At 35.5% G+C, this 13,838-nt stretch overlaps 1 protein-coding gene across 1 annotated transcript in view; it reads left to right on the forward strand.

Annotated features, from left to right (window-relative positions):
• The first annotated feature begins 1,656 nt into the window (after window positions 1–1,656).
• LOC107600471 (serine incorporator 4-like) overlaps window positions 1,657–13,838 on the forward strand; it is a 17,002-nt gene continuing 4,820 nt past the window's right edge. Inside the window, exons 1-8 of the mRNA XM_016292378.1 lie at window positions 1,657–2,021; window positions 4,822–4,989; window positions 5,203–5,381; window positions 5,755–5,834; window positions 10,960–11,086; window positions 11,169–11,241; window positions 11,680–11,719; window positions 11,835–11,982. Coding sequence (XP_016147864.1) covers window positions 1,953–2,021; window positions 4,822–4,989; window positions 5,203–5,381; window positions 5,755–5,834; window positions 10,960–11,086; window positions 11,169–11,241; window positions 11,680–11,719; window positions 11,835–11,982 — 884 coding nt within the window. The 5' untranslated portion in view covers window positions 1,657–1,952. The remainder of the gene's footprint in view (window positions 2,022–4,821; window positions 4,990–5,202; window positions 5,382–5,754; window positions 5,835–10,959; window positions 11,087–11,168; window positions 11,242–11,679; window positions 11,720–11,834; window positions 11,983–13,838) is intronic.

Consider the following 13,838-nt stretch of genomic DNA (forward strand, 5'->3'; position numbering starts at 1 on the left):
TGGGTTGTTTTGACCCAGCTATTGGGTTGTTTTGACCCAGCGGTTGGGTTGTTTTGACCCAGCTATTGGGTTGTTTTGACCCAGCGGTTGGGTTGTTTTGACCCAGCTATTGGGTTGTTTTGACCCAGCGGTTGGGTTGTTTTGACCCAGCTATTGGGTTGTTTTGACCCAGCGGTTGGGTTGTTTTGACCCAGCTATTGGGTTGTTTTGACCCAGCGGTTGGTTTGTTTTGACCCAGCTATTGGGTTGTTTTGACCCAGCGGTTGGTTTGTTTTGACCCAGCTATTGGGTTGTTTTGACCCAGCGGTTGGGTTCAAAACAACCCAACCGCTGGGCCGAAACAACCCAATAGCTGGGTTTGTCCCTTTTTAACCCAACATTTTTGAAAGTGTATGTTTCATGTAATTACTATAATAATAACAGTAAACTAGCTATAACCGTAACCCTAAACCAAACTCTAATCTTAACCCTATAGTAAATATATTTAATTAACATTACTCAGTGCTTGCTTGTGTAATTACAGTGTAACAACATCACCTTAAACTAAACGGTTACACTTTATTTTAAGGTGTCCTTGTTACAGTGTAATTATACATACAAGTATGGAGTAATATTAATTAACTACATGTACTTACTATATGGTTAGGGTTAGGATTTGGGTTTGGCTTAGGGTTACTTGCATGTAATTATGCATAATTAATTTGTATTATAATAGTAAATACATGTAACGTGTAACAAGGACACCTTAAAATAAAGTGTTTCCAAATAAAGTTTAATCAGAAGATATTGTGAAAAATAAAATGAAATATTGCATTTCGTAAAATGAAAGTGGTCCAGTGTTTGGACTTCTTTTGTGTTCCGCAGAAGCAATATGAAAGTCATATAGGTTTGGAATGACATGAGGGTGAGTAAATAATAACAAATTCTACTTTTGAGTGATTTCAAGTGTGATTTATGAATCACAATGTCATGTACGATGTCATGTCTGTACACGAAGGCTGAAGGCTGATGATGAGTTCAAGTGGGACTGTGTTTGTCAGACCCTGCTGTCTGGATTAGTGTGTCACTCTACCGGAGAGAGGTCACCCAGGCTGAGACGAGGACTAAAAACTCCAGGATAATCCCAGTGCACATCCTCACAAATACACACTGACCTAAATATAGAGCTACCGGCCGCTCTGCACACTAACAACTCCTATCCACTTCATTATAACAACTGAAACAATCTGTCTCTGATTTCGACGACTTATTGTGTGAAGTTGTACAATGTACAATGAGGCTGTGGTCAATGTATGCAAAAGAATGTGGGACTGGACCTGTGCCACTCTTCCTGTGCATTCCTGCTTCAATTGCACCCTTCAGTGTCTGGGTCAAAGCATAATGACTAGATTACATATAAAGTCAGACAAGTGAATGGTTGCTAAGATGTCAAAAGGGGGGATCTAAAGGTTTGTCTACTTTGTGAGAGAAATCACAATATTGCAAGTATAATTTCATTATTTAGCCCTAAACCGATTAGGACCCTGGAGCAATCCTATTGTGCACGAGGATGCGCTGGTGCACTGGAGCGAGGGGGAAGGGAGGGACAGATGGGCCAACACATAGAACCTGCCCCCTCCTCCCGCTACTCTTGTTGCCTAATCTAGAGTCCAGGCAACTGGGCATCCACCCTTGCTCACACACTCTCATGACACCATTCGATGCCACCAGGCTGCTCGCATAGGATATAGGAAGAATGTTCAGATGTTCCCACGAGAGCAACATGAGGGTGTGCAGATGGGGATCAGTGGAACTACACCTGCAGGAGAAACTAGCTGAGGACTCTTTCCTGTAAAGCTGAGCTCCTACAGATAATACAGTGTTCTGACCCTGACTGTTTATAGCATATACTTTTTTTAATTTTTCTGGAGGTCGTGTTTTAATGACTAAGCGTCCTTGAAAAATAAGAAGCCATGTCGACTGATCAAGCTTTTCACCAAAGCGGTGTCTACAACTATTTCCTGAACATGGTGGCTTATCAGGTGAGAGAGGGAGAGATGGAGATTATTTCATAGTGAGGGGAGATGTGAGAATGACATGTCAGGTTTTTCAGATGATACTTATTTCTCATAATTCTCTGATCACTGGAATACAAGAAAAGATTTATTCAAGCTTCTCTTACAAGAACCTAATCTGCCTTTGTAGAACTTAGAACTGAAAGACGGTTTATGATGAATGATAAACATAAGTAACCTGCCTATGTTACTTATCATATGACTATAACATTTTCAGGTACTGGATTGCAGAATTTTTGTCTGTGGCTTTAGTTGGATCATTGAGAAAATGATTGAAAAGCTTGTGAAGTGACACACTGTGTTTATAGGTTGTCATAATGCTCTGGCATAACACTCTTAGTACTCAGCTCATTTCTCATTTTATTTGTATTAACTATTTAATCCTGCATTAGTGCATTTCATTTGAATAACTACGTAATAGTGGTTGAGTTTATTCACCAGAATATAACAATCACTTTTACTCTTTAATTCCACTACTATTTTAGATGACTACTGTTTTTATTGCACTGTTAAAATCATTTGGTCAGTTGTTATGGTTGTTGTTTGGTATGAGAAGGTAAAACTCCTCTCTCAACAGAAACGCACAGGCATCATGGAAAGTGCTTTCTGTCAAAAGAAATTAAGACGATGGATGACTCATTCTATCATCATGAGCATTAAGAGTCAGTGTGTTTTTATCCGCTGTAGGAATATTGCCACTGATTTATTAAGAGCAGTTTGAGTTATATAGTAATTAGACAGCTTGTCTCAAGTGTATTTTAAGTACAAGATGTGACCCTGGAGCACAAAACCAGTCTTAAGTCGTTTGGGTATGTTTTTAGCAATAGCCAAAAAAACATTGTATGGGTCAAAATTATCGATTTTTCTTTTATGCCAAAAATCATTAGGATAAAGATCATGTTCCATGAAGATATTTTGTAAATTTCCTACCGTAAATATATAAAAACTTAATTTTTGATTAGTAATATGCATTGCTAACTTCATTTGGACAACTTTAATGGCGATTTTTATTTATTTTTTGCACCCTCAGATTCCAGATATTCAAATAGTTGTATCTCAGCCAAATATTGTCCTATCCTAACAAACATACATCAATGGAAAGCTTATTTATTCAGCTTTCAGATGATGTATAAATCTCAATTTCAAAAGATTGACCCTTATGACTGGTTTTGTGGTTCAGGGTCACATAGCGATGCACAAACTTGTTCATTGAACAATTTATCAAATAAATTACTGAAAAAAACAAGGGTAGCCCTATTTCATTTAGTTAATAAGGAAATTACTTGTAATCAAGAGTAGATGATTTATTTGTTTGTAATAAACACATTGTTCAGTTCGCTTTTTTGTTTTACTTCTGAGACATGAGAATCTCTGATAAAACTTTAGTTCAATTTCTGTAAATCAGTTTCTATAAAGGATCAAATCAAATCCTCCAGTTGGCACAAATATACTTAGTCGTGGCATTTTAGGCCAAAAATATTCTGCTGTCACTATTCCTTCAAAACTAATTTGCTCTGTTTAACAATTATGGCATTCTACCATGCACCTGAGGGTTTTGTCTCTAAACAGCGATGTCAAATCAAATCTAATGATCATTTACTCATCCTTTACTCACTTTCATGTCCTTCCAAACCTGTATGACTCTGTGGAACATAGAAGAATGTTTCTGTTTTTTTGGGGGGGTTTTGTCCATACAATGAATCAGTGAGGTCTAAAACAATGCTGGTCCCCCATGACATTCATTCACTGATCTTCTTTTGTGTTTATGAGAAGGAGGAAAGCCAGGTTTTGAACATCATGAGGGTGAGTAAATAATGACAGAATATACAATTATGGGTGAATTATCCCTTGTGCTGTAGTCAAAAATGGCCAACCTTTTAAAAAAAATTGCTTGTAAATCTCTTATTATGCTGTATTATCACCACATTTGTTTGTCAATTTGTTTTCTTTCAGTTAGCACAGGTTTTGTATTTCTTTTTGGAACTGATTGATCATAGGCCTCACTGATCTGCACTTCAGTTTTTGAGTGAAAAAAGCATTATTTGTGTATAATTTTGGCCATGTTCACTCAAAAACTGAGGAGCATAAACTCGGATCACTGAGGCCCACAATCGATTAGTTCCAAAAAGAAATACAAAACTTATTGTTAAGCTAATTAAAAAAAAAAAAAAACATGTTGCTAAAAAGACTGAATCCAATATTTGGTAATTAAATATGACGACAAGACATTTTTTTGTAGGTGGGTCGTTTTTGACTGGGAACACACAAGTGTAAGTACAAGGGGGAAAAATACCCCCCAAAAGTTTGGGAAATTGTTATACCCGGTGCGAGTAAAATCGGTGAGTTTTAGCCCAATGTGATAACAGCAGAAAGAAAATCCTCCGGGCCAAAATAACCGGAACACAATATGAGGGTTTGACATTTCCATTGGGAATTACTATATGTTTTGATGGCTTTTCCCTGCATTTCAAATAGTGAATAACTGCAACAGGATATTGGATTGAATCACATGTTAAAAATTTCTCAAAGATTTTTCATTATAACACATGCCGCTATCATTTCAAATCCTTTATGCTCATAAAAGATTAATCTTTAAAGTCAGTGGGAATTGAGTTTCAGCCCAATCTATGCTTCTGGGTTTAGCTGAGGATAAAAGATGCCTGGACCTCATCCAGGCAACCAGCCCTGATCCGTCAGAAAATTCCAGATGCTTTGAGTGATCTTGATTAATCCCAACCCCTGACTGGTCTGCTTTTCTTTCCGTCAGATATGCTGCTGCTGTGGCCCGGCACCATGTTCCCTGTGCTGCTCCTTCTGTCCGCCCGTCAAATCATCAACCAGCACGCGGATCATGTACACGCTATTCCACATCCTGGCCTGCACTGTCTCATGCCTCATGCTGTCTAAGACCGTGTCAGAGGCAGTGAGGGAGAATGTAAGTTGTTTACAAGTTGCACAGGCTCCAGTGGTTCTAACCTACTTTTATCACTGTACCGCCGGTGCTGTAAACACCCCAAACTCATTTCATTTGTATCTAGTCTCATGCAATCAAATCTTAGCTAATCTGCTTGGCAGGACACACACCAGCTACACATGCCAGTAGTCTGTACCCTACAGAAACACAATAACAGAGGTCACTCTTCCTCAGGTGCCTTTCTTTAATGTGGTGTGTGATGAGGCTCATGGTGGAGGAGACTGTCAGATGCTGGTGGGCTACTCTGCTGTCTACAGGGTGTGTTTCGGCACAGCTTGTTTCTACTTGATGATGGCTATCTTCCACATTGATGTGAAGTCTAGTCAGGATTTCCGAGCCCTCATTCATAATGGGTCAGTGTCATTATTCCCTATACTCTTTAAAATAATGGTTCTTTATTGGCATCTATGGTTCCAAGAAGAAACTTTAACATATGGAACCTTTCTGTTGCACAAAAAGGTTCTCTATAGTGGCAAAAGGTGGACTTCTTCTTCTTTAGATTATTAAAGGTTCTTCTGTGAGTGTATATTTTGAAAAGACGTTAGGTTGTTGAGGAAGAACGTGATATGGACGAGGGTCAACCAGATTTTTGGAGGCTCTTGTAGGACCAACCCCAACAGATTTTGCATTAAAAATATAAATGACATCTTGCCTCATCCAACAGCTTTATTAAGTTCCTTAATATAAATAAACTAACACACACTCATTCTCCTCATCTTCACTTAGGTTTTGGTTTCTGAAGTTCATCACCATGCTTGGAATGATTGCTGCTGCCTTCTTTATTCCCACAGAATCCTTTTTGCATGGTGAGCTGATCATATTACATATTATATATAATATATATTATATATTATATTTCTGATCAATAATATATAGAGATCCACTGATATCAAAATGCAGACTGATACCAATAAATCCAATAATAACACTACCGTTCAAAAGTGGGGGGGGTCAGAATTTGTTTTTTTTTGACAAAATTTTTTAATTTTTTCAATGACACTGTAGACTGGATTCATGGCTACTGTAAATTCAGCTTTTACAGGAATGTTACATTTTAAAATATATCAAAATAGAAAATCATTTTAAATTGTTTTAAATAATATTTCACAGTATTACTATTATTACTATACAGTATATATATTATTACTTTATTTATTATTCATTATTACAGTATTGTAATATCAATCTTACTGACCCCAAACTTTTGAACGGTTGTACATGTTATGGCCAAGGCTATAATTAAGTCATGATCCATTAGAATTCTATACTACTATGTCTACATAATCAAAGATAAAACACTAAAAACTCAAATAAATCATGTAAAACACAACAAGTCAATTTAGACATCACAACATTATAATGTACAGTATAAAAAATGGATATTCATTTGGAATTTTTTGCTAAATATTGCATTTAACAATGTAAATTAAATTATCTTTAAAGATTAACTATAAATGAGTGTCACATGATGGTAAAGATAATCTAAATGTAAAAAATAGGGGAAATGAGAATGCACACTTAAATCAACATTGATACCAATAAATCAAGCTCTAAATTTGGCAGCCAATTGGCAACCAATACGATATCAATACATTGCGCATCAGAACTGATATGGGAAAAGAAGTATATCGATCAAAACATGGCAAGTGTAGTGAATAGTCTGTAACTAAAGTGATTATGTGCCTAATGTGATTATATTACAGGCTCATGGCGAGTCTCTGGCCAGTCTGGATAATGTGAATTGCATTTTTTATTTAAATCCACCAGATGGCACTATAGACCCAATGAATATTTTACATTAGCGCACAAAGTGGGGATTCACACTTTCCATTTATGAAAGATAACCTCAACACATTTCTTTGAAAAGAATTTGTGTGCAAACTGTTATATTCAATTCAGTGGAACATTGAAATGCTATTATGCTCATGTATAGATTGTCTCATGTATTCATATAACTGTTGTTGATTCTTAGCAAACATTTCAATCAAGAAACAACTGCATGACCAAGTGATGTTGACAATGCGACTGCAAGAGGAAAAAAGCATTTTGGTGTTGGAGATGGCACAACACTGCACATGGTATATATATATTCTTGTCTTATATTATAATATATAAAAATATGGTCCTCTGGCCTATTGGTGTTGTTTTTTGTTTTGAAATCATATTAGTGAAAGATAAGAAACTTAAGTATATCCTCCTGACTACCAGGAAAACAGTTTTGTGAATTTAGTATTTTGTCATATCATTACATTGTTTAGAGCATAAGAAATTTTTGGAAAATTATATTTTATTCATATGTTATGCCATGTCCTCTGTAGAAGACATCAGGACTTTAAAAAGTCCTGTTTTTTAAGAAATAAAAAGACATGAATAGACATGAAAAGTGGGAATTTTTGTTTTAATCACAAATCATTTCATTTTTTATACCAAACTTTATATAAAGACGATTCTCAACTATGTTATGAAAGATATTTAAAAAAAAACATTTTTCTTTATGCAAAATGTGTGTTTTTCCATTATATACAATGTATCTATAAACGGTATAATTTGCATATTAATGTGTTTTTGGGGCAACATAGAATGAACACATAAGTGCAATAATGGGAGTAATAATTAGCAAGATTTTCATAATAATATCTCATATTTAATACATAATTTTTTCTCCCAAAATGTGTAATAAACATGCTTTTAATCCTAGTGTCCTCTAAAGTGACGTGACGTGGCCAAGTATGGTGACCCATACTCGGAATTAGTGCTCTGCATTTATCCCATCCAAAGTGCGCACACACACAGCAGTGAACACACACCCGGAGCAGTGGGCAACCATTTATGCTGCAGCACTCGGGGAGCAGTTGGGGGTTCGGTGCCTGGCTCAAGGGCACCTCAGTTGTGGTATTGAAGGTGGGAGATCATATTTTACAGTGAATGCTGTACATTCATTCCCCCCACCGACAACCCCTGCCGGTAGGAGACTCAAACCCACAACCTTTGGGTTACGAGTCCGACTCCCTAACCATTAGGCCACGACTGCCCCCTCTACAGTGGACATGTATGAAATCGATGTCCTGTTTCATAACAGAAGATCATATTTTGATTTGAATATTAAATTGTTTATCACATTGATTTAAATAGGATAATTGGTACCATGTTGATATAAAAATACAAAGATTAAGAAAATATATTCCATTCATTGCTATTAACAGCATGAAGTGCATTAAACATTACATTATATTGTCAAGGTTTCCCAAACGGGTTTGTGAAGGAACTGCAGGAGGTTTGTTAGTTTAATGAAAAGCTCATAATTAATGAAATCATAAAAATGTTAAATTAAAATCAATCATTTCAAAATCAATCAAAATAAAACAGGTAGGCCTACTAAAAAATGTTTTTTTGTTTGTTTACCTGCATGTCATGTGACCATAACCAACGTCAGAGAACCATGAGCATGCAAATGTGATACTTTATTATTAAAATATTTATTATATAAGTCTCAGGGGTACTTCAAGTAAATATATTAGGCGAAAGATGATCTGATAACAAAAAAAGTTTGTGAATTTGTGCATTTTAATGTGTTTGAAAGACACACATCTTCCAAAGACATAGAAATGCATGGGTAAATAACCTCCTGAGTGATCATTCAAATAAAAATTAATTTGTTCATCAGTAGTTAGTTGATGGAAAGTTAAAACAATTCTTAAACCTGAAATTATTTTTGTAAATCCTAGTTTAGAAAGGAAAATTTAAAAGATGGAAAAGAGGAATTAGGGAGAATCAATCAATGAATTATGAATAATTTATTGCTATTGTGTAAATTATATGTAATCATGTAATCCATAAAAAGTAACTGTAGTCTGATTACAAGTATTTAAAAATGTAATTTTTGGAATCTGGTTACGTAATTACATGTGTTCAGTTACTACCCAGCTCTCGTGGTGTTTATATACATATGGGCTCAACACTCACTCTGACAGAGGAACTGTTCACTGGTGATGTTGTGCTGTCTTCAGATCCTCACATTCGACAAATTCAGAATGTTTTTATATGCTTTTTAAATTTGTCTTTTGCTCTGTTGAATAATTCTGAATGAATCCTTGTATTTATATACAGTCAGGTTAAGGTGACTGGTGTAGTGGTCTGTTGACATCTCCGTGTGGTCCTGTTTGGTATTGCAGCTTGACTTGTAGTTATAGAAAATGCTCTAATGTGAATTCTTTTCCCTCACAGTTTCATAAATCGTGAATTATGAGAATAAAAAAACATTTATTTATCTTGAGAACCATCCTCAAACTTAATCTTGAACTCGGTCAAAACAATTTTCTTCATTTAAAATGTTTCAAGTCATAATATTTTTAAATCATAAATCATACAAATTTTAGGACGTGGCACCCTACCTAGAAAATTTTACACCAGCCGCCACAGGACAGAACCCAATTCAGACTACTCTCCCTCCGCTCTTTTCTGCTTGCAAATACTGATTTGTCAAATATTAATATAAAAAATGTAGCCCAATTTACAATTTAATTCCATCCAATGCCAATATTATAGACAGTTTATTATATACAAGAAGAAGAACAAGAAAAACTAAACAAACTTGATGTGCAGCATCATAAATAGTATTGTTAACTAAACCTATTTAGCTAACTATTTATTAAAAACAGTTTTTGTTCATTTAAATAGTTATTTAGGTAACTATTAAAATTGTTTTAGATGAATAAATAAGGCTAAAATAAAGCTAAACAAAACATGAATATTAAATGGGCATAAGTGTTAAACTTAAAAATTATATGGTATTATATGGCACCATATATGGTGCATGCTTAACATAGGACAGAGATGAAAGAGATTTCCAGAAAGAAAAGCTTTGGTGCCTGAGGTCATAGAAAAGCTCTCAAGTATGTAACACAGATGTAGCTAAGGGTGCTTCACGTGGGTATTTGAAATGCAGATGTTATACGGATGGTAAAGTTCAGAGAAGAAGAATTATAGCCGTTGATGTAAAATGATTGCAGAATAATTCTTTAGGATTTTGGATTTAGTATGATTTACATAATGCCTGATGAAGGGCTTTTGGCTTGAAATATCATGTTTGTAGTGTGATTAATATGGTAGTATTGTTGCTTCTAGAGAAACAGTGTACTGACTTCTTGTGCCTTTTTTTCATTTTGGTGAATGGCGCCGGGTGTGTATATGTGTGTTTGTTGTGTCCTGTCTTGTTTCCTAACTATCAGCGGCTTTATAGCCTTTGTTTGCTGCATGACTTCATAAAGGACTGAAGTGCACCCTGAGGCATGCTGGGAGTTTAATCCCATCTCAGAGGAATTCTCTCAGACACATAACACACAGTATCCACAGACCTCTAAAGCATCTCTAAATCCAGCAACAATGGGCTCAAGAATTCTTAAATGGAGCGTGTAAATGTGACACTAAATGTAATTAGTGATTTTCAATTAGCTGTTTTCAAATAACTGAGAATTTGCTGTTAAAGAAATAGTTCACCCCAAAAGGAATATATTGTCATTATTTACTCCCCCTCATTTCGTTCCAAACCTGTAGGAGTTTCTTTCTTATGTTGAACATAAGAAGATAATTTGCTGGTAATCAAACAGTTTATGGTCCCCACTGGCTTCCATAGTATTTATTTCCCTACTATGGAAGTCAACGGGGACCAACAACTGTTTGGTTCTTCAAAATATCTTCTTTTGTGTTCAACATAAGAAAGAAACCTATACAGGTTTGGAACAACATGAGGGTGAGTAAATAATACAATTTAAATTTTGGGGTGAACTATTCCTTTATTGCAACAGGAACTTACAGGGCATGATTCTGAAACCCTGAATGATGAGTTTGTAGGAAAACAAATCAGGAATTGAATTCACATTAGGACAAAATAAATGTGTGATGAATAACACCAGCTTTTGTGTGTTCTTTCAGTGGAGTATCAAGGGGTCAACATGACGGTGTGCTACCCCAAAGTCAGCAGGGATGAGATTCAGAATGAAGGCAATGCAGTGGCCATTATTGGGGCTGCAATCATGTACTGCTGTGTTCTCTTCGCATGGTGAGTAAAAAAGTACAAAGAGTAAAGAGGTATTAGTATTGGGATATTAATAGAAAGGCTAACTGCCGATTTTCTCTCTCAGCAATGAGGCTTCATACTTAGCTGAGGTCTTTGGACCTTTCTGGATGATAAAAGTTTACCGCTATGAGTTCCAGGTATGTGTCTTTCTCAGAAAAATATTAGTGACTTGACTTCTTTAACTCTTGAAGGGATAGTTAACCCCCCCAAAAAATGAAATTCTATCATTCCAAACTTGTATGACTTTCGTTTTTCTGCAGAACAAACAAAAGAATATATTTTGAAGAATGTTGCAAACCAAAGTTTCCGTTTTCCCTTTGACTGCAACTGTATTTTTTGTCCATATAATGGAAGGCAATGATAATGGAAACTGTTTGGCTACCAACATTCTTCAAAATATCTTCTTTTGTGTTACACAGAAGAAAGTCATACAGGTTTGGAACTACACGAGGGTGAATAAATTATGACAGAATTTTCATTTTTGGTAAAGTAAACTATTAAAATTACGGAAATGTTGTACTTAAATATTTGAATTAATGTCTCTGACAATGTCTCCCACTATATGTCCTGAACAGAAAGCCTCCTGTTGCTTCTGCTGCCCAGAGCCCGAAGATGGTGAGAAGAATATCACAAGTTCCAATATCCATTTATTTCACACACATATTAATGTCATTAAACACAATAGTGTATGAGACAGAAGGTATTAACAACTTTGTTTCTGTCCCATCAGAGGAAGAGTTCGTCATTGACGAGAACAAAGGCTGTCAGAAAGTCATCCACAGTGAGTCCCATCGCGTCGCCTACAGCTACTTTTTCTTCCATTTTGTTTTCTTTTTGGCTTCCCTCTACGTAATGATGACCCTCACTAACTGGTTCAGGTCAGTTGTTAAAGAAGTCGTCTGAGCTGTTCTAGAGATCTATTGAGAAATATTGAGCTGAATATTTTCTCTTTTATTTTTTTGTATTTTGATAACATCTCTAAAAGAAGGGCTTTTTTTTAGATTTGGCTAATATCTGGAGAATAAAAAAAACATTTTTCTTTATGCAAAATGTGTGTTTTTCCATTATATACAATGTATCTATAAACGGTATAATTTGCATATTAATGTGTTTTTGGGGCAACATAGAATGAACACATAAGTGCAATAATGGGAGTAATAATTAGCAAGATTTTCATAATAATATCTCATATTTAATACATAATTTTTTCTCCCAAAATGTGTAATAAACATGCTTTTAATCCTAGTGTCCTCTAAAGTGACGTGACGTGGCCAAGTATGGTGACCCATACTCGGAATTAGTGCTCTGCATTTATCCCATCCAAAGTGCGCACACACACAGCAGTGAACACACACCCGGAGCAGTGGGCAACCATTTATGCTGCAGCACTCGGGGAGCAGTTGGGGGTTCGGTGCCTTGCTCAAGGGCACCTCAGTTGTGGTATTGAAGGTGGGAGATCATATTTTACAGTGAATGCTGTACATTCATTCCCCCCACCGACAACCCCTGCCGGTAGGAGACTCAAACCCACAACCTTTGGGTTACGAGTCCGACTCCCTAACCATTAGGCCACGACTGCCCCCTCTACAGTGGACATGTATGAAATCGATGTCCTGTTTCATAACAGAAGATCATATTTTGATTTGAATATTAAATTGTTTATCACATTGATTTAAATAGGATAATTGGTACCATGTTGATATAAAAATACAAAGATTAAGAAAATATATTCCATTCATTGCTATTAACAGCATGAAGTGCATTAAACATTACATTATATTGTCAAGGTTTCCCAAACGGGTTTGTGAAGGAACTGCAGGAGGTTTGTTAGTTTAATGAAAAGCTCATAATTAATGAAATCATAAAAATGTTAAATTAAAATCAATCATTTCAAAATCAATCAAAATAAAACAGGTAGGCCTACTAAAAAATGTTTTTTTGTTTGTTTACCTGCATGTCATGTGACCATAACCAACGTCAGAGAACCATGAGCATGCAAATGTGATACTTTATTATTAAAATATTTATTATATAAGTCTCAGGGGTACTTCAAGTAAATATATTAGGCGAAAGATGATCTGATAACAAAAAAAGTTTGTGAATTTGTGCATTTTAATGTGTTTGAAAGACACACATCTTCCAAAGACATAGAAATGCATGGGTAAATAACCTCCTGAGTGATCATTCAAATAAAAATTAATTTGTTCATCAGTAGTTAGTTGATGGAAAGTTAAAACAATTCTTAAACCTGAAATTATTTTTGTAAATCCTAGTTTAGAAAGGAAAATTTAAAAGATGGAAAAGAGGAATTAGGGAGAATCAATCAATGAATTATGAATAATTTATTGCTATTGTGTAAATTATATGTAATCATGTAATCCATAAAAAGTAACTGTAGTCTGATTACAAGTATTTAAAAATGTAATTTTTGGAATCTGGTTACGTAATTACATGTGTTCAGTTACTACCCAGCTCTCGTGGTGTTTATATACATATGGGCTCAACACTCACTCTGACAGAGGAACTGTTCACTGGTGATGTTGTGCTGTCTTCAGATCCTCACATTCGACAAATTCAGAATGTTTTTATATGCTTTTTAAATTTGTCTTTTGCTCTGTTGAATAATTCTGAATGAATCCTTGTATTTATATACAGTCAGGTTAAGGTGACTGGTGTAGTGGTCTGTTGACATCTCCGTGTGGTCCTGTTTGGTATTGCAGCTTGACTTGTAGTT

Source organism: Sinocyclocheilus grahami, unplaced genomic scaffold (assembly GCF_001515645.1).
Source record: "Sinocyclocheilus grahami isolate Dianchi unplaced genomic scaffold, SAMN03320097.WGS_v1.1 scaffold284.1, whole genome shotgun sequence".
NCBI classification, from domain to species: Eukaryota; Metazoa; Chordata; class Actinopteri; order Cypriniformes; family Cyprinidae; genus Sinocyclocheilus; species Sinocyclocheilus grahami.